The sequence below is a fragment of the Lichenostomus cassidix genome, chromosome 5 (assembly GCF_008360975.1).
Source record: "Lichenostomus cassidix isolate B80296 chromosome 5, HeHo_3.0, whole genome shotgun sequence".
In the NCBI taxonomy this organism is placed as follows: Eukaryota; Metazoa; Chordata; class Aves; order Passeriformes; family Meliphagidae; genus Lichenostomus; species Lichenostomus cassidix.
Genome location: NC_139486.1, coordinates 20,578,688 through 20,605,132, shown reverse-complemented (window position 1 = coordinate 20,605,132; position 26,445 = coordinate 20,578,688). Strand labels below are relative to the sequence as shown.

At 38.8% G+C, this 26,445-nt stretch overlaps 1 protein-coding gene across 14 annotated transcripts in view; it reads left to right on the top strand.

Annotated features, from left to right (window-relative positions):
• Positions 1 to 26,445, top strand: part of NRXN3 (neurexin 3) — a 982,570-nt gene that overhangs the window by 719,699 nt on the left and 236,426 nt on the right. For all 14 annotated transcript variants that reach the window (XR_014852509.1, XR_014852510.1, XM_085061643.1 and 11 more), the window contains one exon: positions 14,223 to 14,404. Coding sequence is in view for 12 of the 14 variants with exons in the window: in XM_085061643.1 (XP_084917769.1) it covers positions 14,223 to 14,404 (182 nt within the window). In the remaining 2 variants the exon portion in view is untranslated. The remainder of the gene's footprint in view (positions 1 to 14,222; positions 14,405 to 26,445) is intronic.

The window sequence follows — 26,445 nt, the reverse complement described above, 5'->3', positions numbered from 1 at the left end:
AGAAGGAGGCTTACAAAAGATCAAACAAAAATGATCAAAAGTTTGAATAACTAGGGTTTATAAAAAATTTGTCTTTCTGTTTCACCTGCCAGGGAAGTCAGGATGTAAGTGATTATGTGTTACTTGCATGTCTCTCTAGCTGTCACCTGTGCAGCTCTGTAGGATGCGAGTGCTGCAGTTTCAGGAAGAATGAGTGACCCTTAACGGAGGGCTTAAGAAGCATTCCAGGCCTGGAGATGAAAGGATGAGAAACAAATCCTCTGTATTATTGAAGCGTGTGAAAGGCATGAAAGAGCTGGAGGTAAATCAATAGTTTGCATTTACAGCATGGAAGAGAAAGAATAGACTGGGATTTATTTTTTCAGGTTATTTGAGAAAGATCCCACCCCCATTGCCCCCTCCAGAGAGCACAGAACTGAACTTTATATAGAACTCTATGTCTTTGGCACCCTGAAAGGCATACAGGAAAGAGAACTCTTCCTTGTGTTGTCTCCCAGATAAATGATGTAGTAATTAAAGGCTTTATTGGAAATACAGCTGGCAACTCACAATAAAGTGGTAGAGACAGAAGCAAAAATACTGAGGTTTAGTGCTTGCAGAGGTGGAGATTAATACACACTTGAAATATGAGTGAATAAAATGTTTATCAATTTTAATCAAAATTTCTCAGTGAGAGAGGAGGTTAAGAGGACATGTCCTACCCATTTTTTTCTTCAGCCTTATTAATTTAACTTATCTTTCTAGAAATTCTTAACAATACCCATTAAATACCATATGGTTCTCTCAGTGCTCTAGGAAGTCCCTTCTACATGTCTAGCTAGGTGTTTGGTAGTGCCTGTCACTGGTCAGCCTTTACATTGTGTGGTGATGTGGTGCATTATCCTCTAATAAAATGATAAATTAATTTTAAAGGCAAGTTAAATTTCTCCTATTAGTTTGTGTAGGCCCCCTTCAGGAACAGGATGTTTCAGGGCATTTAAGATCAAACACTGTATAGAGATGCAAAAATGTGGCATTAAAGCATAATTTAAAATGTGTAAAAAAAGATAATATCCTTCTCTGTGATGATATTACGAATATTATTTGTAATATTCATAGAAACTTATTGCTTCTCTGCCTGAAGTCACCTAATGCTTTCAAAATGAAGTGTAGGGAAATCACTGCTGTCATTAGATCGATGTGATCAGCCCACAGACCTTTCATTATCCTCACTTGTGTGACACATGCTATTGCTTTGTGCAGCTGAAGGCCACAGACTCAGGGCCTCTTAGGTGATGATGTATTTCAGTCAAGACTGTAACTGCTGAATTTCTCAGAATACAATAGTGGTGAAAAAACCTTTAGAGAGTAGCTGAATATCAAAGTCACAAGACTTACTGGTAGCCTCTGCCAGAGGCAAGAAGCATTGCATTTGCTAAACTGCATAATGCAATACGTGTTTGATGCTGATGTGTTCTTCATGGCAGTGGGAATATCTTGGTCTCCAAGTACTGTTGAGACTGTGGTGCTGTGTGCCTGTATCACCCTGCTCTTCTGGATAAGGTCCAGGTGCTCCTCTGCCACTGAATGTCATGGCAGGAGCTGTTGCTGTGTGTAAGATAGAGGCCACTCTAGGGCAGTGTGAAAACTGTGATCTTGAGGTGCTTTCTAGTGAAATGATAAGAAGAGACTGTGGTGGATGGCTTTTGTGGCTAAACTTCACCTTTTGCCATGAAGGAAGGCTAGCCAGGCACAGGAGATTACATGTCTCCCTTGAGTGATATTACATTTGTAAGGTAATACAATGGGATAGCAGAGGATGTCGGGAAAGAACTGATAGTAAAGACAAAGCAAACTGGCTGAGGGGAACAAAGTCCCAGGTCAAGGTGAGCAAGTTGTTCAAAACTACTCTGCTTTTTCTCTCCCCTGCTGACTTTCTTCAGATACAGTTGTTCTTGAATGATCACAATCAGTATATCAAAATAAACGTTTTATAGAGTAAGGTAAAAGGAGTTGCTGGCAAGAGTGTAAATCCTCTCGTGGAACAAATGATAACTCAGCTCAAGAGCCCTTTTGTCCTGCGAGTATGGGAAGGATATAAATTCTCTGAAAGTATCTGTCAGTCGGAATTGCTCTGCATTCATCATGCCAGCCCTCTGCATCATTCATGAATGTCATAAGACACTAAAGAATTGGCACTTCATGGTGAGAATGATTAAACAACCATTATACTTGTCTTTTACTCTGGCATGGTACTTTTAACAGATTGCCTGCATAAAGTTCGCATATGTCCATCTCTCCTAGTGGTGGATGTCCTTTCATGGTGGCAAGAAGAAGAGGTAATAGCAAGAGAAGCTGCATATCATTTACAGAATAGTTTTTATGTCCTATTACTAGCTCTGGATGCTTTTTGTTTTTGCATTCCCACTGTGTGACCTTGGGGAAGGTTAGAAAGCCTTGGGAATGGTGAGTTTCCATAAATGCATTTCTTGTCATCACTGACCTTCCAGTATTTGTGAGGGACAGTGTCATATTTGAGGTGAGGTCAAAAAGCTCAGAACTGAGTTTCTCTCCTTGATAGACTGAAATGGGCCCCATTTAGTCATAGAAGACTGGGCTGTCTCTACATCAACATGAGAGTGGGGTTTCAGAATGAAATTTAGTACTAAGGACCTGAAATCTATATTGCAGCCATTTTGTTCTGAAGAGTTACTTTGGACTAGCTCTAGTCTGGTACTATAGACTAGTATCTTGTTAAAAGCTGGATTGCATCTTCCAATTTAGTTTTATTTTAAAGGAGTCAACCTGGTATGCCCTGAGACTGCTCTGATGACAGCCAAAGCATGGCTAGGTCGTGATAGATCAAGAAGTTTATTTCAAAAGCATACTGTTAAAATGCTAATAGCCAGTAGAAGGTTAGACATCTGAAAACCTGCTTTTTTTTCCCAAACTCTGCTGCTAATTTAATATATTAGATTTGGTCAAACTGTTAGCTTCTGAGGCCCTCATGGAATAATACCCAATAGCTGGTATTTCTGGCCCAACAATTTTTAGCTATCAAGACTAAAAATTTGGGTTTGATCTCTTGCAGTGAAGACAGTAAATTGAAACTGTATTTTCTGTTTTGATATTGACAATTAAGGAAATGTATTAAGGAAATACCTATTCATTAATAGGTATGTAAGGAAGAGTGAAGGATTGCCTACAGTTAAAACAAGCAAAATCTTGTGTACTCAGACTGATCATGCAAGGTGTTATTCTACTTAAACCTGAAGTGACTAAATGAAGCTGAGAGAAGACCAGTTGTCTTTGCAGTTTCATTTTGCTTTGGTTTTGGTGTGGGGTTTTTGTTTGCTTTTTGGGGTTTTGAGAATCTTTTGGTTGGTTTGTTGGTTTTCATTGTTTTGGGTTTTTGTTTGTTTGAGGTTTTTGTTTTGTTTTCATCTTTTTGTGAGGGTTAATTTGTTTTAATGGAATAAAGTGTAGCCTAAGGGTAAAGACTCTAAAGGCTCTTTAGAGGAGAGTTGAATGGGCAGAGATCAATAATAGCATTTTGGCCTTCATGCATCCTGAGGGGTATCTAGGCCATTTTGTTACCATTCAGATTCTGTAAAACTGTACTGAACTAACATTCCTGTTCTTCCTCCGAGCCCCAAGTGAGCTGTGAATCCTGCTGTGCTTCTCCTTGCTAACAGCAGTCTCTGTATTCAGCTCCTCTGGCATGTTGCCTTCTGGGCTTCTCAAAGGACATCCTCTCTGTGTGCTCTTTTATCAGGAAATACCGAGAAGTAAGAAATTACATCCTGATGCCACCTCCTTTTTGGCAGTAGAATGCAACTAAGAGATGGTTCCATCTAACTTTACTGAATTTAGTCCCAGTCACCTAATGAAGAAATGGAGTCTCTTTGTAGGTGGTGGATAACTTGACACCAGTAAATATATTCTTGCATTATATATCTGCAAGGGTCACAGTTTTCTGGGCACTTTTACCCAGCAATTTTCATATTTCAGTTATGTTTGTAGTTTCTTTTGTCTATTCTTCTAGTGCATAGTAGTCTTAAGCCCTTTGTTTTCTATTTTGTTATCAATACTGAGGGGAGGTGGGGTTGGGGTTTTTTTGTAAAATGTTTTTCATACTCTGTAATGTGTAGCAAAAAAAACCCAAAAAACCTGGAGGAATTGTTCTTGTGGACTTTTTCTAGATTGATAACTGTCATCTGGCTGCCTAAAGCTATGAGGGCTGAATCTGATGGCACGACTGGTCTCTTTACTGAAAGAAATGACTTAAGGATTGAGGGTGGTGCTATGATACGTTTCTGCAAGGCAAAGTTGACACTGAGAGGATAGATACAGGGACAGATTGCTGTGCTTTACAGAACAAGAACTGGGGAGCATGCAATCTATTTAGCAAGAGCAAATATGAAAAAGATGATTCTTCACACAAAAAGGTGATCCTTTTTCACTCAGGCTGAAAGTGACATCAGGAAATCTCTGGTCCAAACCCCTCCTTGGAGCAAGGTCAGCTGTGAGGTCAGATCAGGTTGCCTAGGGTTTTGTGTAGTCATATCTTGAAAACCTCCACACACAGAGACTCTAAAATCTCCTTGGGCAACCTGTTTGCAGGTCTGTCCTTGTGAGGAGAAAGCTCTTTCCAGCTGTAGAGTCAGATTCTCTCACTTCTAAGTATGGCAGTTGCATCCTGTTCTTCAGCTGTGCACTACTGTGAAAAGCCTGCCTCTCAATTACCTCCTTGCAGGTGCTGTGAGACTGCCCTTAGGTCCCCTTGAAGCTGTGTCATCTTCAAGCTAATAAAGCCCAAATCTGCTAGCATTTCCTCACAAGGCAGGCACTTCATCCACCCAACTGCCTTTGCAGCACTTCACTGAACGTGCTCCACTTTGTCAATCCAAAATCAGATGCATTATTCTAGACGCAGTCTAACAACCACTGAGTAAAGGGGAGTAATCACTTCATCTACTAACAGCCTAAGGTTCTGTTAATGGAGTGCAGGATGGTGTAGGCTGCCTCTGCTGATATGGCCCACAGCTGGCTAATGTTTAACTTGCTGCATCAATGGCAGATTTGTGTGAGTCATTGCTAAGGGTTTGTAAGTCATTATTGTGAATGCAAAACTTCTAAATGTATTCAAGGAGAGACTGGATAAGTACTTGAAAAATAGATCTCTTTGGGATAACTGTATAAACAAACCACATGAGGCTGAGTTAATTGATGAAAAGACTCATGGTCTGAGTGCATACTTAAAGGAAATAGTCTCGCTCTACTCTTAGTTTTCCATGGATATCCACTTAAGATCAGTGCTGAGGACATGACAGTGATCCTTGTCTGACCAATCACGTTGTCATAATGGAAATTAAGTTATTACTGAAATATATTCAGTGTTACAAAATTTTATGTTTAGGCTGGTATACCTATGGTCATCTTGTGTCTATTTTATTCCTTCTGAGATGATAAACATCCCAAACATGCCCCATGGCAAATTCATATTTGGAAAAAACCTCAATCTTCCTGGTGTCCCAGCTTTAGAGAAATCCATATTTCAAGCATAAATTATCTGGGACCTTCTAGTAGTTCTAGGAACACTCCCTTGCTCTCCTTCTTTTCCTCTCCCAATCTTTTTAATGCAGTGTAACTAATAAGAAGTAACATACTGTCCGATCCAATTGTTGGCTGATGCACACATACTGGGAGGAAAGTGACTCGTATTAATTTGCTGTCATTAAAAAAGACAAACACAGCAAGCAGGCGTGATCTGAATTGCTGCTTCCGTTTTGTGTTAGTCTTGCAGCTTTTATAGCTCCTCCTCCGTTTGTATAGAAGAAGCTCCTTCATATTTTAAAGTGAGAAAGGAATTTCAGTTTCATGTCAAACAATGTCTGCTATTTGAGATGAATATGGTGTTCAATTTCAGTCTCAGAGGGTTTGTCATGGGGAGAGTGAGCATCCTGAAAGGAAAAAGAGCTAGCTCATGAGAATTCGAAACACAGAAGCTAGCGGTTTTTGGGGGTTTTTTTGAGGATTAGACTGGAAGCTTTGCATTTTCCAGGGATTTAAGTTTTCTTTATTCTTAGGCAATTTAAAGCTCTTGATAAATAAAAGGATGTTTCAGCAGCCATATGATAGAAAGTATTAGGTCTGTCTTTCTTTCCTCACAGGAAGGATCCTGTGATGTAATGGTCAAGTGAGCTAAATGATGATGGTGATTAGATCCTCTGTAACCTTTTTAACCTCCCTCTCCTTTTTTTTTTTTTTTAACAAAGCAGGTGTTTGTATTAACAGACCTTTTAAACTCCGGGTGTGGAAAACAGAGCAACTGAGCCACAGAGATATAAAAGTGCCAGAGGGGATCTTTAGGTGAAGGAGGAGTAAGACTTTTCATCCTGGTTCATATTACTCAGTTTTGATGACACTTCCATTTCTTGATGTGTGTGATTGAGTGACAGTAACCCAAAAGATGTCCCTGAGATATCCTGATATTGCAGATCATTCATATAATGTAAGAACACTGGTGTGTGTGCTTGAATGCAGGGGATGTGTCGATGTCTGGCTTGGTTTTGATTCCTGAGATATAATTAATTCTTTTGTCTAAGAACATTTTTTATTTGGTATGATGTGTAGTGGGATAGGAAGAAGAGGAGTCAAAGAAGGATTAGGATAACAATGTAATTGAAGTTTTGGATTGAGGGCAACAAGATGAGCTTGTAACTGGAGAAGGAAGAATAGCTGTTGTCAAGACTGATGCCTTGGTAAATATGAAAGGGCAAAAGGAATTGGACAATTCTTTCTTGGTCTTTTTATAATTCTTCATTCTTAATTTGTTTCATAATGGTAGCTGGAAATGCTATCATGTATCTAATATAACTGTGAGGCAAAGAAGCTGTATGATGCTGAATGCAATGCATTTAGTTGACAAGACCCACAGGAGTAACTTTTCAGAAGTTGGCAATTGCAAACACCTTTTAGGTAATCTCTAGGCAATAGAGATGTTTCAGCACACCTAGAAGTGACCCAGTTGAAGTGATTTCATGTAATGAAGTCAGCTAAATCATCCATGCTCTTTGGGAGTATATCGCAAAGCTAGGTGAAAATTTAACCTATTTTCATCATTATTGTTCTTAATGCATATAGACACTGTTTCATTTCTTTGACTGTCCTCAAAATATTCTTTTGCCATTCTTTCAATCTTTTTACTCCTAAGAAATTAATTTAATGGGAATTTGGAGTTGCACAGCAGCTTTGCATGTTTCTTTGTTCATCTCCACTTGCCAGGGTGGAATAGCTCTTTATATACCATGGTTTTTGGGGCTACTTTTTTATTACATGACCAAATTATGATGCTTCCTGCAGCAGCAAATGTTGTCTCCTTACTTAGTTTCTGCAGCTGTATGCCTGGTCTCTTCTCACTTGCTTTCATGCCAGTATTCTAACCTGCGTTCCTTTTACATGCCTTTACTGGTGAAGGAAAGAGTAAATGAACTGCTTAGTCCAGGTACAGAAAGATAAGGATCACCATTACTTTTTCTTTATGCAAATTTGGGAAAAGTTCAACCTTTTCTTATTGAGATTTTGCAGGAATTTTTGAATGCCTATATCAATTATCAGGTCTCCAGAATTTAAGTATGCCTTCAGAGGGCTGATGATTAAAGGGCTGCTAAATACAGGTGTTACCAAGGTTTCCTTCCGGATGTGAAGTGGCTCTTGATTTGCTTGTGTAACCTGTGGTCATGTACAAGGTGTTACTGATTTCATCCTTTGACAACATTACTTCTTGAAAATTACCGAAATTTCAGTTTCCTGCCAAGAAAGAAGAGCAAAATGCCATCATTGTGAATTTTCCTGTAGTTGAGCTGATAGCTTGTTCAATAGCAGAAGGTTATGATTATTAATAAACATGTTAGGACCTTTACACCAGCATATGAAATACCGTAAGAGACTCATCTGAACTACTGGACTAAGCAGAATATAATGTGAAGAAAGTTTCCACTCTTTTTGTAAAAATATTAGGCAGTAAAGTAATATCAATACTTATTATTTAGAAACTGTACTCCCCAATTTTGTGTATTGTATTCTATACCATCTATGTTATGCTCAAATCCTACACCTTCCAACTATATCCATCTATAAACATAAGCACAGGTATCATTTCCATAGTCTATGGCTGTCCCTCCAAGATATCTGTTGAGTTCATTTAGTCCCTGTGGGTTGTATCCATCCTGGATGTCTTCCAGGGCAGAAGGGCTGGGGTGCTGTCAGCTGTATCACGAGCTCATGATTGGTGTAACTGAAGCAGTCCATCCTCCTTTTCCATGGTACTTATGGCATGCAGTGGCAATGTCATTCAGCAACCAATATTACACTATTCAACATTACAGACTGTTCTCACCAATTCCCTTGAGGTACACATTGTGTTTCCCTGTTCCTCTGCATTGCCCAGCAAGTACATCCAGATCCCTGAGCAAAACCAATCTCACAGATAGATTTGCCTTTGCTTGAGGCAGGACTAATCCAAACTGCCTTCCCTAACACCTTTCTCATGTGTACCACAGAGACTTTATCCCCTTCTGGTATGTGGAGATTATGACTGAGCAGGGACAGCTCGATTGGTAGAACTTCTGGTGTTAACTAAACACGTGGCTTTCACTAAATGCAGATCCCAATGTTTGAAGGTCCCACCACCCATTGCTTTCAACAGTCAGTCCATTATACTGTTCATTTTTCCCAGAGGCTGGTGCAGGATGGGGAATATGATACACCCACTCAATACTGTGTTCTCTGGCCTGGTTTTTGAAATTAGCCTTGTTGCCTGACTCAGCTCTTTCTAGGGTGCTGTGCCACTTGCTTTTCAAGGCCCAAGATGGTGATCTTGGCATGAGGCACAGGGTTTGTCTCCGTGGCTCATCTCTGGAGGTGCCATAGCCTTCTCCTTGCAAATATTCTGTCACTTCATCAGGGTCCTGTAGTGGTTCAGGGGTGAGCTTCCAAATCACTGAAGCAGAAAAGTCCTTCAAAAGCTGGCCCATGCCCTCCAACGTTCCATGCTACTCATGACTATCACCCTTGAGGCAGATTGCTGAAAGGTAGTCGAGTAATTATCGAAGCTTTTGAATTGGCCTGGGTTCTTCATAATTTGCATTCTAAAGGTACTTTTTGGTTGTAAAAATATGAACTGTAAGAAAATGAAAATATGCAACACTAGCTGCTGCAGTTAACCCCTCAATGTATAAACATTGTAATACCTACTAAATGTTACATTTTCTTGGCCACCGGGAAAAGAGTGAGTGTGCTATGCTGTAGCTGAGGCAAACATTTTGATAGCTTATTGGATGCAAACAGAGAATTTGCAATCAATTATTTAATGTGGGGAAACTCACAGTAGTGCAGGGCACAGAAGTTATAATTTGTGCAGATGTAATAGACTTTTTTCCTACTACTCTGCTTTTACTTTACTGCTTTACTTTTTGTACTTTACTTTGCTGCAGTTGTACTGTGTTGATTGAAGGAAACTCTTGCTCAGGTTTTTGAAGTCTTTGGGTGGTGATTGAAGGAAACTCTTGCTCAGGTTTTTGAAGTCTTTGGGTGGTGATGAGTTTAAAATGATGGGTGATGGTGCCAACCTAAACTAAATGTTTCTTAGAACACCTCAATTGTAGCCTTTATTTTCTGTGGCTTATAACCTTGGTTATAACTTTTCTGTTAGGAGCTCTCCAGGAGGAGTCTTTGCCTTAAACTATTTTGTTTTGACTGAAGGAAGATGAATAATCTAACAGCTCTATTCATGAATATAACTAGCAAATACATAATTTACCTAAGCTAGATGCGCAGAGTGCATTGTCGCATATGTTGTAACATACCTATCTTTGATGTTTATACACCATCGATATAAGTTACAAGTTATGTAATTTCTGGGAGAAGTCAACTGCCAGTCTGCCACACTAAGTTTTGTGAGTTTGTAAGGTTTGTGTATGCTAAACCTGTAATGGTGTCCTAGTAGCTCACATCTGTAGGGAGTGTATTTCTTCAGTTCTCTGAGCTCCCAGTGCTGACCAAATTCTGCATGCAACATGTAGAGGAGCTGAAAATATTTTGCTTCCATTTGTTTTTATGTGTTGGTACAGTAAATCTGGCCCAGGGCACTGTGAGAGGTAAGATTGCTCACAAAACTGACTGGGGAAATAACTTTGTGTGCTCATATCCTTGATTTTATTCTTTTTCTTCTTTATTTTGCATGGTAGAGATCGAAGCTATTGTTATGTAGTTGAAGTGGCAAAACACTATAACAACAATACATTGTAATACAATGAAATTAATCAGTCCTTCAGACTTTTCTATTGCTAGGGCGCAGTTGGTGTTGTATTTGTTAAAGGAATTACATAACTAAACTTTGAGCAGTGAGGAAAAACTAAAGTGGCTGCTCATTAAGAGTGTAGTATCTACTGTCTTTCTTGAATAGAAACTGTCTTGGAAAAAAATATGTTCTTGTCTAATAAAGAGGTCTGTAACAGAGTTTAGGTACAAGAAGATCAAGATGAACAGACTTGAATTTCACCAGCTTTTTTTAAAATCCAAATTCTTTGTTTAATTATCTCACAATTTTCTGCAACACCACAAAGAAAGGACAGTTATTGATTTGAGATCAGGAGGGACTGCTGGAGGTAAATTGGTCTAGCCAGCTCACCCACACCAGCTTAAAGCAAGTCCAAGCAGGCAAGTTGTTCAGGCCTTGTCAAGTTCTGATGAAGCTGAAATCTCCTTTCCTGAAGTCTGGGGTTATAATTTGTTTATCATGTTCAATTCTCTTGAACTTTCAAACTCTATAAACTCATGGTTGCTACTTCTCAAACAGAAGTATTTAAGTCAAGTGTATTTGTGTTGCGTCGTTGGTTTCTTTCGTCGTTGTTTTTTTTTCTTTTTATGTGATTTCAATGTGGTACTAACTCTTGTTATACTTCCACGTTGACTTGATGCACCTTATGTTTTCAGGCTGTAATGACTATTTTGCTCATAATTTGGGGGGAAAATGGTACTGGCACCATGTTAATATGCATCTCTTCCCAAACACATCAGTGGATATCCTGTATGTCCTCAAAAAGTTGGTGGGGAAGGGACATTGATGTATCCAACAAATTGTTGTACATTCAGCTGCACACAAATAAAGAAGCTTATCTCTCATGATGCAGATATTTCTGACCTGGAAAACAAAGAAACAACAATTGGCTATCAGACTTCTGCTAATAGGTCTGTTTGGGTTAGTGCTGCTCTGGTTGATGCATCTGAATTATCTTTGTTTCAAGAATCTAACGTCTTGCCAGAATATATGACTGCAAAAATCCATCACAATAAAACTTTGCCACATTTAAGGTAAAGTTGGACAGCCTGTGGACCAGCTGAACTCCAGAACTGAGTTGACATTCTCAGTTGAACCAGAGCACTACTTGTCTTCACGAAGCATTATGTAGCGCCATCTCACAGAACAATGAAATAAGACCCAACAGAGGCAGTTTTATACTGTGTTATCTCAGTGTTTCTGCTCCTTACCTTAGGAACCTTTGGTACCTCAGTGCCAAAGTACTGAATATTGTCAGATTAGGCTGTATTAGTTTGAAAACAAACCAGTGGGAGATCGTAAGTCAGGATTAAAATTTAAAAGGAAAATTGAAAAAAAAAGTAAGTGCAGCAATACAAGGAAAAGCACTGACAAAGTCAGATACAACCTGACACCCTGATGGGGTGGTGGTGGCTTCAAGTAGTTCACTTGAAGCAGTGATCCTGTGGAAGGTCTGTTCTCCACCTGAAGGTCCAGTAGTAGCTCTTGTCCTCTGGGAACCCAGCAGACAGGGCTGAGTTGGGCAGTTCCAAGGCCAGGTTATATCCAGGTGGGAATGCTTGGCTCCTCCCTCCTGGGTGGAGCATCTCACAATAGGATGAGATAATTCCATGAGTCATGGGTTGTTTCTTGATGGCCCATTGTCTGTTATCAAGGGTAAGCCATAGCAGGAGATAACAACTAATGCCCTACAGCTGGTGGTAATAGAATACTAAATACATTTATATTGTAACCTAGGACACAGGCTTAAAAGCAAAATCTGTGAGGAGAAAATAAGATCCATTTAAGTAGTTAAGTCTCATGAAAGGCCTGTGGAGACATAATTGGTTCTGATTGGCTGTCATTGGAGGACTGGCATGATCTACCAGCAGCCAGATGACTCCTACAGAGGCAAAGAAGTAATCTGTCTTCATAAATAGTGAAGAACTCACCTCCAAGCTTGTCTTTGCTGATGAAAGGCTTGACAACCAGTACAAAGAAAAGGAGGAGAACTTGCAGTTCAAGTGAGAGTAATTTTGAAAAGTAGGTTTACAGTTTGAGTAATGAGTAAATCTAGTTTTGCTTACCACAATTCTGTGCCTAGTTCTAGTCTGTAGTGCAATCACACACAGAAGTTACAGAACAAACTGATAAACTGAAGGAGTATATTTGCAGTGTAGTTTCAGGGGAGGCTGTTGTTATACCTGTGCATGGGGAGAGGACATAGATAATTCACTGCCTGGCCATCTCCAACTGTCTAACCATAAGGTTCCAGATAAAGTTGGGGATGCTCTTAAACACATGTACAAATGAAACCCTTTTCTGCACATCTTACAATAGTCATGCACCCTGTATCTGGAGTTTAAAGCTGAATCAGGAGTGTAAAAGTATTCTTTCTGAAACTGAAATAATGTATGTGCAGGGTCACAGAATGCCAGAATGTGGTCTTTTGTTAATTCAGAATTATGAGTGAACTTTGCTATGTAACCCTGATTTCAGACACATTTGTCTGAATTTACTGAGGGCATGTTATGTTGGATGTGCACAGGCCTGGAAGGGAAGAAGGAAACATGATTCATTTTCACTCTGTCATTGAGTCAGCCGTTCACAAACAATTTCATTCCTTTGTGGCTGAGTTTTTGATGTCTATTTTGGTAATGTGTTCTGAGACGTCTAGAGGAAGCCTCTTTAGCAAGGGAGAAGTGTATCAATTATTTCTACTAATGTGTAGCATTTATTTGGAATTCAGGTCATAAAGAGCTTTAGTGAAGCTGCAGCTTTGTAGGCAAGTGTAGAAATTACCCTTATATGATCCTACCTGTTTCTGTATCTAACTGCAATTACTCTGTACAGGGTTGTGTGATACATGTTGCTGATTGGTATGGTGAAAAAAAAAATCATCCTCAGATCATCAGTTGTAATTTCACTCAGATTAGAAAAGGTACCCAGTAATTGCCTGAACTTTCTACACGTATTTTATCCTTGTTGCAATAGCAGCTGCTGGTTATTTTTGCTTACTATTCTGTAACCATTGTAATAGTGCTCAGAAGAATGAGGTGCAGTAAGTGACTGAAGCATGGGGAAGAGTTGTTCCTGGCCTGCCTGTAGATTTGGAAAGGATGGGAATTTTAGATATATTTTCCAAGAAGTTCAGGGGCTGATTTTATAACTGCTGAGTTATAAAATCCTGCTCCTAAGTCGGAGTGTTGGGTACAAGTCAGAATGTGAACTCCAAACGCTTTCACTTCTCAGCTTCCTCATCTGCGACAATAATTCCTCACTTGCATATCTGTCTTCCTCAGCTCAGATGGCCCTCATGAATGTGGGAGGACAGTGTTCAGCATGGGAGAGGTTTGATGTTGTCCTTAAAAACAAGGGCAAGGAACAAATTCCAAGGCTCAGTGATGACATGACAAACAGTGCTGGAAATATGTGGACTAGATATCCAAAAATCTTGTGAAGTATTGAGAAAAATGTAGGCTCCTACTATGTGTGAATAGTCTTAAGCTGACGGCAAGTCCAACCTCAAGGTGGAATGTCAAATATTTCCTTTGAATCCACTTATAAGATTGAATCCAATGATTTGAAACATTTTGGCTTGTGGTTTTTCCTTCCTGAACAGTAGTGTCCTATCCAGCATTGTCTGGGGTATCAGCGCTAATGAAATCATTCATTCTTGAGAAGCTGTCTTGATAATTCTTGATAAACTCTTCACTTATCTTTGTCTTAAATGCTGCTTGTCTTTATTTAGGAGCTAAAAATGTACTTCATCAGGCCTGGCCAGCAGGATGCATTGATTTCGCCCCTGTAACTAATGAAAGCATGTGCTTGCTTAAGTTGTTTCTCTTGGAAGTCATAACATTACTGCCAGAGTTGGCAAATACGTAACTAATATGTTTTTCTTTGGTTTTGTATCTTGTAGCTGGTGCCACATATATATTTGGGAAGAGTGGAGGTCTCATCCTGTATACCTGGCCAGCTAATGACAGACCGAGCACAAGGACAGACCGTCTTGCTGTGGGCTTCAGCACAACAGTGAAGGATGGCATTCTTGTCCGGATTGACAGTGCCCCTGGGCTTGGTGATTTTCTGCAGCTGCACATAGTGAGTACAGACGGGCCCATGTCTCTCTCAGACCTGGGTTTCTCTTGACTGGATATGCATTTGAAGAAAACTGTTACTCTAAAATACCATGTGTCATGTTCTGTACTTTATATGTCTTCAACACTCATTGGATTAAACTGCCCGTAGTAGTTCTTTAGGGTTTTGTAGAGCTGCTGAATGGGATGCAGAGGGAATTAAGTCTTGAGGCCAAAAGAAATTTGGAGGATGGAGGAAGCAAAGAAAACAAAACTCAAAATCCTTGTGTTATTCAATAGTAGAATTTATTCAAAAAGTGAATCAACATTTTGCATCAGTGGTAATCTACTGAAGCTCATGCACAGTCCTGGATACTGCTGAATTTATGGTGAAGTATTACTATTCTTGGAAGGCAAAGAATAAAAGGGAGTGACAGGGTGTTGGCTTTTTCCTCACGAAGAGAGTTAAGTGAGAACTGAGCAGATCCTCAAGCTGATATAGCTGATACTTGCTTTGGAAGGATAGTTCAAAAGAATAAGAATTTGATGTTAGTGCAACATGGCTTTGCAAGAAAAAAGTAGACTCTATTGGGAGAACTTGAGCGAAGGTGGTTTTGGGAGAGTTGAATAACTTGAGAAAATGAAAACACTAGAACTGGAAACTTTTGGAGTTTGTTACTTTATGTGATGCTTTAGGAGGAAACAAGGTTGTTTGTTTTGTTTTCCTTTGACAAATAGCCAAGAGGTTTTCTAGAAGTAGAGGCTGGTCATCTTACTTGATGTTCAGATTATTTCCAATGTATTATGCATTAATTCATAGTGGAAGGGAAATCTGGCCATTTGCAAGTTTTGAATGAGCTAGGGAGCTGTTGACGTTTCTTGGAACCTTGAAGATATAACTAAACAGGAGGAATACCAGGGGCCAAAACAGACCTAATGTGAATGACAAAGGTCCTTAATCTGCTGCTGGAATTTGCCATGTTCAGAATCATGTTGAAGCACCAGATATGTTGCAGGGTGGTTCTGAAAAAAACAGAAAGAGGGTTCTAGTACTCACTGCCAGCATTATAAGTGCATTTTTGGTGTTTTTTGTTGAATCCTGTTGTAAAACTTGGATTCATTGGAATGGGATAGATATGGCTTGAGCCATTAGACTGTCACCAATTCTGGTTTTTCTCTTTTGTGATATATCCCAATATTTAGTTTGTGTTTTGTGCTGGAATGAAAATGAGATCAAATCCTGTCCTTTTTTTTTAATGTAAAAGCATTTTTTCTTCCTTTCTTAAAAACAAAACAAAAAGAACCCCAGAATATTGTAAACATGAACAGTGCTAAGCCTAATTGGTTGGAACTCTGTGACTCAAATTAAGCAAAAGTGACTGGATATATCTGACAGGGCAATGTGTATTCTTCAGATGTTACAACGTGTAAAATGCTATCAATAACTGGAAAACAGTGTTCTTGCAGGTGAGGAGAGGTGCAGAGAGATGAATTTGTTAAGGTTGTAGAAAAAGTCTTAAGATGGAATAGTGTTGGTCTTGGATGCCTAATGGGATATTACAGAGAAAATGAAAGTCAGGCTTTTCTTTGTGGTAGTTGATGGAAGGAAGAGGAGAAATGGACTCAAGTACCATAAAAAGAAATTTTAATTCTGCATTAAGGTAAGAACTTGCACAATGAGTCTTTTCAGCATTAATGATGAAGGCACATAGTTTTTCTCTATATCTTGGTCTCAAATATCTACTTTTCTCTACCCTTAATTGAACATTATAATGACTGATTTTTTTTTATTTATAGCAAATTTTGCTGAATACACTGAAACAAAAAAACTGAATGTAAGATGTAAGCAATCATTGAAAAAAATATTAACAAGAGAAAATAATTGCTTTCTCTTTCCAATTGGTTTGGAAAAGAAAACAGTGAAAGTTTTTCATCTTCTTCCCCATATTTTTTTTTTCAAACTATTCTGTGTGGCACTGTGCTAGTTCCAGATTATTTCAGATATCTAAATAAAACCTATTAATCATGGTTGGTATGACTGCTAAAAGTTCCGTTGAATGCTTCCTGTGTAGTTTGGCCAGTTTTATCCCTGGAGGTGTTCACTAGCAGTAAATATAGAACTAGTTCAGCTTTAATTTCCCTTGTTCTTTTGTGGTCAGGATGGATTAGGAGGATTTGCCAGTCATTCATGAAGAGCAAAGGCATGCTGCTGTGCTCTTCTGGGTTTGCTATTACTGTTCATCATATATATCACTGGCTCTACCTAACTGTCCAAATAAAGGATGCAGTCTGAGACTCATGCTGTTACATGCAATAGAAAAGTTGAGGAGGAACTTTTAAAGTGTTATTGACTTCTTGAATGTCTGTAAGACTTTGTTATCTCTGGTTTATGGTTCAAAGTAATAGAAGTGAGCTTACATCAGTATTATTTTGGAAAAAATTGAAATCTGAAGTTAAAGGTGCATCTTCAAATGATGCTTAAAATGCAAGATCATTTAGGATCTCTTAGCAAATTCCATGCAAACTTTCCATGAGACAAAGATCTTTTTTAACTGTCTGAAATCTATCACATACTTGTGCTGTCATAATCAAAGACGTTGTACATCTTCTTTTCTTCAAAGCCTTCCATTAGGCTATTTTCAATTGTCAAGAGAAACAAGGCAGCATGGGTCAAATTGTAATAGAAATGTGGGATAAATAGATTTTTAAATCAGAGCTATGAAAACAGATTAAATTGATAATAAAATAAACTTTTAAAACCCAAGTACTTAAACCATAAAGCAAATTACAGGAGAAAGAGAAAACATTAATTTTAATGTAATTTATTTTATATATATTTAGCAACTTGACTTTTTCAAGTGCAATTATATTTAATAATAATAGTAATAATAAAAGTGACAAATATTTTCCTGGGTTAGTACTGGAAATACCTCTTTTTCCTGGAGCCTTTTTAGATATTCCATTCACAGACTATTTTGGATACTATTTACTGGATCCTGACCTCCTCATGCTTCCCTGGGTGTTCTTTGATGATAACTGATTACAAAAGCCACCTGATGATCCCTGTTTTCTCATGTGCATCACTAAACTAAAATCTAATCCAAAAATAATAGTATTGGCTATGGTTTATCAAGATCTGATTCTATTTTAAATATTGTAAAAGTTGCTTATATTCTTCTAGGGAGCCTTTTAAATAATTTGCCTGCTTTTTAAATACCATGTATGTTCTGGAGTGTCCATTGTGATCTCTTTCTACTTGTAAGATTTGAATTCAAAGAAGGCTAATGCATAGTCTTGACCTGGAAGAGGGTCTCTGTTCCTGACCACATGCTTTAAAAAGAATGAATTTATTACAGGCTACCATATGCAGATCATCTGCATAAAAAAATGAACTATAATATAGCTGCTTGTCCATTATGTCAGGTTTATAGAATAAAAAATCCCCATAGCAAATATATATGATTTCAGGGTTGTTGTTTTGCCTGAGAGAGGCTATATCTGAATAAGTCCCAAATCTGAGATATGCACGTCACTGGCTGTTTTGCCAGCTGGTGTAAAACTGCCGAAGAGCCTGACTTTTTTTTTTTTTTTTTTTTTTAATGGAAGCTTTCTATTTAAATACGCAATGAACTTGTCCCAAAATGCTCTCAGTCTTTTCCTGTCCTTTCCTAAACTCTTTCAGTCTCTGAAGTCCCATGTGTTTGTGCATGCTGCATTTATTTTTCCCTAGAGCACACAAGAGCTACTAAAGGAAAACTAATTTGGAGCCAGCTTTAAAACATATTATTGTTACTTCTGTTCTTATTTTTAGAAGGTGATTGATAATCCATTTTTTAATATATTTTAACTAGTGCATAGGAATTGTCCATTCATTGTTATCTACTAGCTCTTGAGAAGGAGCCTCTGGTGGGAGGCCATGAGTTGAGACTAACCCATGAACATTAGGGAGCTGTCACCCCGGTGTGCCCATGGCTGGCTGTCCCCGTTTGGCACTGTGTCCCATCCAGTTATCTCAGGGACCTTTTCCACTCCATTCCCTGCGCTGTCGCCGGTGTCCAGAGCAGGTGTTTGAACGAGCGTGCGGAGCTGAACGCAGCTGTGTGGGAAATGGTGCGCTGATGTCCTGTGGCTAAAGATGATGGATTTTACATCCCTAGCTCCATTCAGGCAGCATGGAAGCTCAGTGCTTTGATACAGGGATTCATTAACTCCTCACTCGGTGACAGTTTGTGCACAGATGCCAGTGCTTTTGCAGTTGTCATCGAACTTTGTGAAGCTGATTAGAGATGTGGAAGAAAAGGTTGGCAGGGCAATATTGGCATGATGGTAAAATTGCTGATTAGACCACAAGTTTGCCTGATTAGAGTCGCCAATCTGAAAATAATTTGGGGAGTTTGGCTCTCAAATCTGTTGAATTCAGCTGGACAGCAGAGAGTGAAAATTTAGAATTGGAAGTGATAGAGGAGACTCAAGGGGAAGTTGCATATTGGTAACTTTCTGAAACCTGTCTTGAAGATATGGGCAACTAAATACTATACCTTTGCTGATTTCAAAGAGCTCTGCTGAGTCAAGGAAGCATCTACTAAGATGATAGTGATTTGTTATAGTGGACAGCATTTTTTCAGAATACACATCTTATTTTAGTGTTGTACATCTTGAAAAGTCTGACTCTGGTGTTTCAGTCTAAGTGCAGAAATAAAAAAATTGCTCCTAATTAGAAGCAAATGGGGTTGCTTACAAGAAAGATTCATCCCGAAATATGCAGCCTCTGTTTAAAATACATTCTGGAGCTTGAAACTTGTTTATTTTTTCCAGGTTTGTGTTAGGATTTGTTGTGGTTCTGTGAATTGCTATTAGGTGTTAAATGATCAAATCTCAGAGTTTCTCACAGTATCTATCCAAACACCCCACATGGCAATAAATATCATGTTATTGCTTGTTCTTGTACACTGTACAAACAAATACTGTGGTTTGCTTGGTATTTATTTTACTCTCTCTTGTGACTGTAGTGTTTATGCAGAATATGTCATCTAGAGCGATATTATGTATCATAATTTCAATAAAACCTGAGATGAATTGCCTTTCCTGTTTTTCAGCAAATTTTCTTACTATTTCAGAACTAATAATTGGAATTTTCAAATTTTGTTACACACTCTTGTCAGTGAGTGAATAAACAAGCAAATATTAGGGATACCTTTTTCAATGCTGAGAAAATTTAGATTCTGTTTCTTAATATTTTTCTTTTAAATACTAAATACAAAGGAGTTTAACTAATGTGAAGTTTTTTTCTGACTGAGTCAAAGAAATACAACCATCTCCAGTGAAGTCCTTTGCTTGAAATAACTAGGACTTGAAGAAGATGTATGAGGTTTTCAGTACTCATTCTGAAAGGGACTAAAATCTTTCATATTTGTAGATTGTACCAATTGGCAAAAGAGATTTTTGTCCTTTACAAGAAGCATCAAACTTATGAGCTTGTTCAGACTAACCCATCTTCTGTATGCTTGGATAAATTGCACTAATAGGTTCTAAATTAAATCTGTTTGCAATTAAAGCCTTTATCACCTTCTCTATGGTTGCATCAAAAAAGTAAAATAAAATTCTTGATCTTCATGTTAATGGGTAGCAGCAGGGTACAATAATAATTCACTGCACATTTAGACATACTGAGTACTACTCAAAAGCAATTAAACAAGGGCAATTGTCAGTTTAATTTACCCCAGCTTGCTATCTGATGTAACCTTCTCATCAAAGGTTAACAACTGTTTCATTCTACATCAGCTACAGCGAAATGAATTGTTTCTCTATTAAGCCTCTAGGAAGAACATCCTAAACAAGAAGAGAGTATTGAACCTTATGAGGAAAAAAAAATACAAACTTGATCTAATCCTTGCAATATTATACATTGTTTGCACTATGAGTTGAATTTTATAGAGTTTCAAAACTCCGTGCAGGGAAAAGATAACTTCATCATTGATATGCAGCTGACTGAGGTGAAAATCATCTGTCCTAGAGAACATGAAAGACTAGTCCTGCACAGTTTTATATGGGAAATGAAAGGCAATTTTGCCTTTTCCTATTCTACTGGGACACTGCAGAGACAATTTGGAGGAGAAAATGCACTGGAGTTTGGCTAAAACTCTAGCATTCAAATTACTTTGAGTTTCTCTCACTGTAAGTTTTCAAGAAAGGGCCACAGTTCCTATTCAGAAACATTGTAGTAACCGTTACTATAATGCCTAAAACATAGTTTTGAATGTAATTTTAGAACAGCTATATAAACACAATACATCACCATATCTCTTTGAAAGGTAGACAGAAGCATGCTTTTAAAATGAGAAAACTGAGGCTTTAGAGATTAAATGATGTAACTAGGGCAGTGCCTCAGAATTGGAGCTGGCTGGCTCTGAATGTTCACCTTTTCTTAAACCAGAAGTCTCCAAAGTGCTCCCTTCTCCCTCCCCAGAGAGCCTGGTTCAGTATCAACAGCTGGAGAAAGGTAGTGCCCTTGGAAGTCTGCTGTTGCCCACACATGGGAGAACTGATTTTGCAGCAGCAGGTGCTGTGTGGTGTTTTTGTTGTTGCTTGTTTTTCCTCTGAAAGTGTACATGGAGCCTGAGATTGCTTAGCTTGTGTTTTGTTGGGATCAAGGCAGAAGTGGTGTTATTTGTGCTAATAAGCCTCTCCCATTAGTTAACCTTTCAGTACATAAAGCATGATTGAACTGAAGGATTCCTGCTGGTTTGAAAGGCTTTTATGTTAAATACATGATACTGGCATTTTCCTCTTCCATCTCCTTATGTAAAAGAAGTGGGATAGTGGGATGAAGAGGCTGCAAAGACTTCAACAGTCTGAAAGCAAGTTGAAGTAAAGCTTATGTAGTGTGAATATTCTCTTAAATACCTTGGCATACCTTTTTTCTGCTACATTTAAATTCTTGGTGCTTTGTTTAAGCAGTTTGTAGCCTACAGAAAATGACTGCCTCGTATAAGTGGTGTAATTTGGGCCAGTGCAAAGCATCAGCTGAGCATATTTTTACCTATACCTGATAACCAAGTATATTACAATCTTCAACTGTCCAAATTTACTTTCAGTGCACACAGCCCTTGTTTTAGCTTATTCTTTATTCTTGTAAATTACTGGTGTTGAGTGCAGTTTCTGGAAGGTGGGTAATAGCAGTCATTAAGCATGAAAAAGAAAAGTATCTTATACTGACTCAGGCTTCCTTTGCTATCTTATCATGTCTCTTTTATTCTATTATTTTTAGAAAATCTCATCTGAAATCCAGTACCACATACAGAATTTCAGGTTTTGGATCATTAAACCCCTTTAGTATGATGCTGCTCAACCTTAAAGAGATGGTAGGATTAATCAGTTCTGTAGGGAACCATGTTCATGCTTCTAATAGGCTATCTTAACTAGAAATAGGAATGAGACCCACTAAATTTGCAGGCATTTCCCCCATCTTAAGGGGAAAGAATCTGGTCTGTGTCTTTGGCTGCTCTGATAAACAATTCTTAAAAATTTTCTCAACCACAGGTTATCCTTTCATAGAAGGTATATTGTATCCTAAATATATTCAGAGAGACTTGGCTCTCAATGTACAGTGATCTTTTGCTATAATTCAGGTGGGCAGCAGATGCTGCAGCATTGCAGATTAAGTAACTGTATCTTCTCTATAGAATAGAGAGGTTAATACAGATTTTCAGGAGTAGCTGCTGGATTTGCATTGTATAATGAGCTGGGCAACATGTGGAAAAAAACTGGGATGTGCTGGAAGATATTTAAACTATTGGACTAGGAGACTGCCAAGGAGAGGTAGGGGTTCCCTTTGGGTGTGATTTTCTGTGTGGTGTTGTACCAATGTACTGAAGCTTGTGTATGAGTTTATACTCTGCAGCATCCATCATTCCAGGGATCACTGATAAGATTTGCTTTTTCACTCTTACGCTTTTGGGAAGGTTTGACAAGAGGAGTTTAGTCCATTGTTCTGTTACACTGAAAGGATGTTCCTGTGATGTGTTAAAATCTAACTGTACTGATTTTGTCCAGTTATGAGACTAGAAAATTTTCCTCTTGTATTTATTATTTGAAGAACTTGTAAGTCTTTGCATTTGCAAATCTTCTCTGTTTCTTTCAATGCAAAAATTTACTTCTTACTGTTGTGCTCCTGCACCATATTCTTATCTCATCTGTGTTTCTGTGAAGGGAAGTAGATTGTGGCTTCTTATTTATATTTCTTTAAAATTTAACTTTTGGGGACCCAAATTAACCATAGTCTTCCTATAATTGTTGCTGTTAACTACCTTATTTTTTTTCAAAGGAGGTTAACTCAATTTTTATTGGAATCTGTAGGTAAAAAGGCATATAGTTTCAACTGTTTTACATGCTAGAAAACTGTTTTGCCTGGAACAGGCTTAAAAATCTTCATTAGTTTTTATTCTTATCAGAATTTGTTTCCTGTATTCCCTTTCTGATGGGAAAAATCACTGTTTAGTTTTGGGGCTTCCCATATAGATGAGGTTGTCAGGGTTGCTGGGTGTGCATCCTGATTTCAGAACACAGAACAGGGAAAGGACTATCTAGGTTGTCAAGTCCAGTCCTCCACCCTCACAGCTGTACCACTGCATCCTCTTTTCTGGCTGTGACAGATCTACCTCATCCCTTCTGGTTTTCTGGTTTTGCTATTTCTTTTGAAATGCTGTTCTAAAATCTATTTTCCTAAGATTTTAAATTTTAACTTATTTTCAATCCTAGATGTATTCATACACGTCAGTTTAACCTTCATTTGTTTGTGCCAATATTGCCCTTCAGCTCCTCTGTGTTTTTTGATGTTTACCTGTCAGTGGCATTTACAGAGAATTGTATTGCCTGTGTTTGTGTCAGCAACTCCCCCCGAACTGCCCCAGGCTCTTCAGGGGCTATCTCTGTATTATAATGGATCATCATGAAGATATCCCTGGACTAATGCAAATTCAAACATACAAATCCACAAGCTCCAGCCGCAGGCAGGTTTTGCTGCTTTTGCACCTGAAAGCTCAGCTGTGTTTGGGAGGATTTATTCATGCAGCTCAGCACCAAATAAGCACTGGTACTTTCTTGTAGACCCAAGTGGGGTCTTTGCAGGCCATCCAGGGTATCCTTGGTTCTGAGCTTGGTCGGCTGCATAGACACAGCTGGGTGCATCTGCACACAGATGTCATCCAATCATATCTCTTCCAAAATCCTTTTACAGCAGTGGTGTGATCAGTTTAAAGGATGTGTTCCTAACCAAAACCTTTCAGTTCCCTCCCAGTGTGGTTCTGTTCATCCTAACTTCATTACTTATTACATCTGATTTTTTTTCTTATAACTTATTTTTCCAGTGACAGCTGGTATTAAATGATAATGCTGCATTAGAAGGCAGAGGGGCTATTCTCTGGTTTTCTGTCGTCAGTCTAGGCAAAAAGTATTTTGACACATTAGTTTGCATGTTGACCCAGGTTATAAAACCTTTATCAGAGAGAACATCCTGTGATATGTAGTCTGTAGCCTTGCAGTGATTCCCAAGATGGTTTTTAATGGGCTTATGAACTTGTGAATAGGGACTGGTAAATCTGGCCTTTGAGGTAATGGAAAAGACATCACTTGTAATGTGAGCCGTGGCACTGAAGGATGATCACTGCTCTTTGGGGACAGAGGTAATACATAGTTGCACACAATTTTGAAGCAAGACATCCAGTATTGATCTACTTTGGCCATGTCATAACGTGCCTTGATCAGCTGCACAAGGCATTTCCTGCTTGCCCTACTCCTATCCCCCTCCTCTCAGAAAAGCTTTTTGTTAGCAGACTCCTTTAATTTCCTTAATGAAAAGCTGAGATTACAAAACTGGATGTAAAAAGAAGCTAGGAAAATGAGAAATGTATAGAGGCATAGGAAAGGACCATTTTGCCTTTGAAAATGCAGGAATAGGCAAAAGTAGGAATGTGGGCTGCTTTGCCCATGTTATTTACATATTGCATGGTACTTTCAGTATTGTTCTCTGCATAACACCTGGTCTTAATCTAACACACATCATAATGGCCAAAGTGATGATGATCCAGTAGATTTCTTAATATTGCTACTGCGAGATGTACATGGCACCTGATTCTCATTTCTTTCTTCTTTGAATAAAATGTTGTCTTTTAGTTGCCGCAACTAGAAGTGGCAAATTCTAGTTTTTAAACAACTCTTAAATATATCGAGGTTGGGGCAATTTTTTTTTTTTTCCATAGAGGACTTATGAGTATACAACCCCTTCACTAGCATTCATGGAATTCACAGAATCATAGATTTTCCTGAGTTGGAAGGGATGCACAAGAATCATGAGTTCCCACTCCTGGCCCTGCACAGGGCAGCTCTAAGAATAATACCATGTGCCTGAGATCATTATGCTGTGTAGTATTTGGCTTGTAATGCGTCTTCCTCAGTGCTTACTGAAAGAAATTCCTGATTTGGATCTACCCATGAAGGTGGTGCTCAGCCTTGATGATAGTGACTGGATAGTTTCTGGTTCTTTGAACATAAAAGAAAAAAATTAGTTAGCTTGTTAGAGAAGCTTTTTGGCTTTCACATTTGCACTTCTGTGTCAAAAGCCAACCTTTTCCTGGGAGAGTGAGTTGCACAGCTTCTTTCTCAGAACTGCTGATACAATAAGTGGTTTTGGGGTTTGGAGGTCACTCATATCACCTGGGCAAGGGAAAGTTCCACAGAATACATTTGAGCTAGTTAAAGAGCTCGAAACTTTAGCTGCTGAACATTGTTCCAGTGCTTTTGAAAAGTCATTAAATTTTAATCCTGATGTCGTTTTTGTACTGTAGTATAATCAGAACCATTTTTTTGCCCTTCTTGCCTATTGGAGTAGGTGATAAGGTCCTGAAACCAGGCAAACATGGGGCAGAGTGAGTTCATCTGCAGGACTGTGCTCTCTGGTGAGATTGTTGCATTCTGTCTTTTGTCAAGTGTAATGCTTAGTGGCATTGACTTTGTTCACTTGAAGTATATTTTTTACAAATGGAAGAATAGAAGGGAGAAAGTTAGTCTTGTCACTTGCTTAAAATGAGAACAGAGAAAATTACTCCCTCTATAATCTGGAACTCTTGGTTTGTCTTGCCTGGACTAAAGAGCCTGTGGTCCACACCACTGCCAAACTGCACTATCTTGGTGTATAAAATAGGTACAGACATGATAGGAACTCCTACAAATTATAGCATAAGTGGGCAGATATCTGCAAAAGTAAATTAATCTGCTGCAAATGTGATGTATCCACAGATGTGAATGCACCTTGTCTAAATACTACTGGGAGGAACAAGAGGGGGCTATGCACCCATCTATGTAAAACCATGTATTGAGTGTAAATGTGGGCAAGGTGGAAGCTGCAGGGTGACCTCTGTGGGACAGGATCATGGTCTGCCCCATGCCAGATTCATCTGGCTTCAAAAAGACTGCAGGACGGAGCTGAGTCCACCAGCCGAGCCAGTCTCATGTGGGGAAGCACGTTCAGGAAAGGGCAGAAAAAGCCAAGAAGGGAATGGGGCTTGAGGAAAGGGTGATAAACAGCAAAGGTAACACCATGGTGAAAGGAGGAGGTGCTCCATGGCAGAGCAGATGATCCACTGGGGCTTGTGGAAGATGCCATGTTGGAACAGATGGATATTCTAGAAAGAACTGGCCTGTGGAGAGCCCACTCTGGAGTAGAGCAAAAGTGTAAGAAAGAAGGAGCAGCAGAGAGGAACTACAGTGTACTGACTGTAACCCACCCCTTCCACATTTGTAGCCTCATTGAGGGAACTGTGTGTAGCCTGTGGTGATAACAAGGGCAGGGGACAGGAATCTGCAGTGAGGAAGTCCAATTGAGCCTGTGAAAGGAAAGGGGGTGGAGAGGTGTTTTCCTTCTGTTTTAATGTTTGTCTTTTTGTTTCCTGCTAACCAAATCAGTAAATAAATAAATATACATTTACTACTAGTAAATTAATTTCCCTCAGCTGCATCTGTTTTGTCCCCAACAGTAACTGGGAAGTGATTTCCCTGTCCTTTTCTTGAACC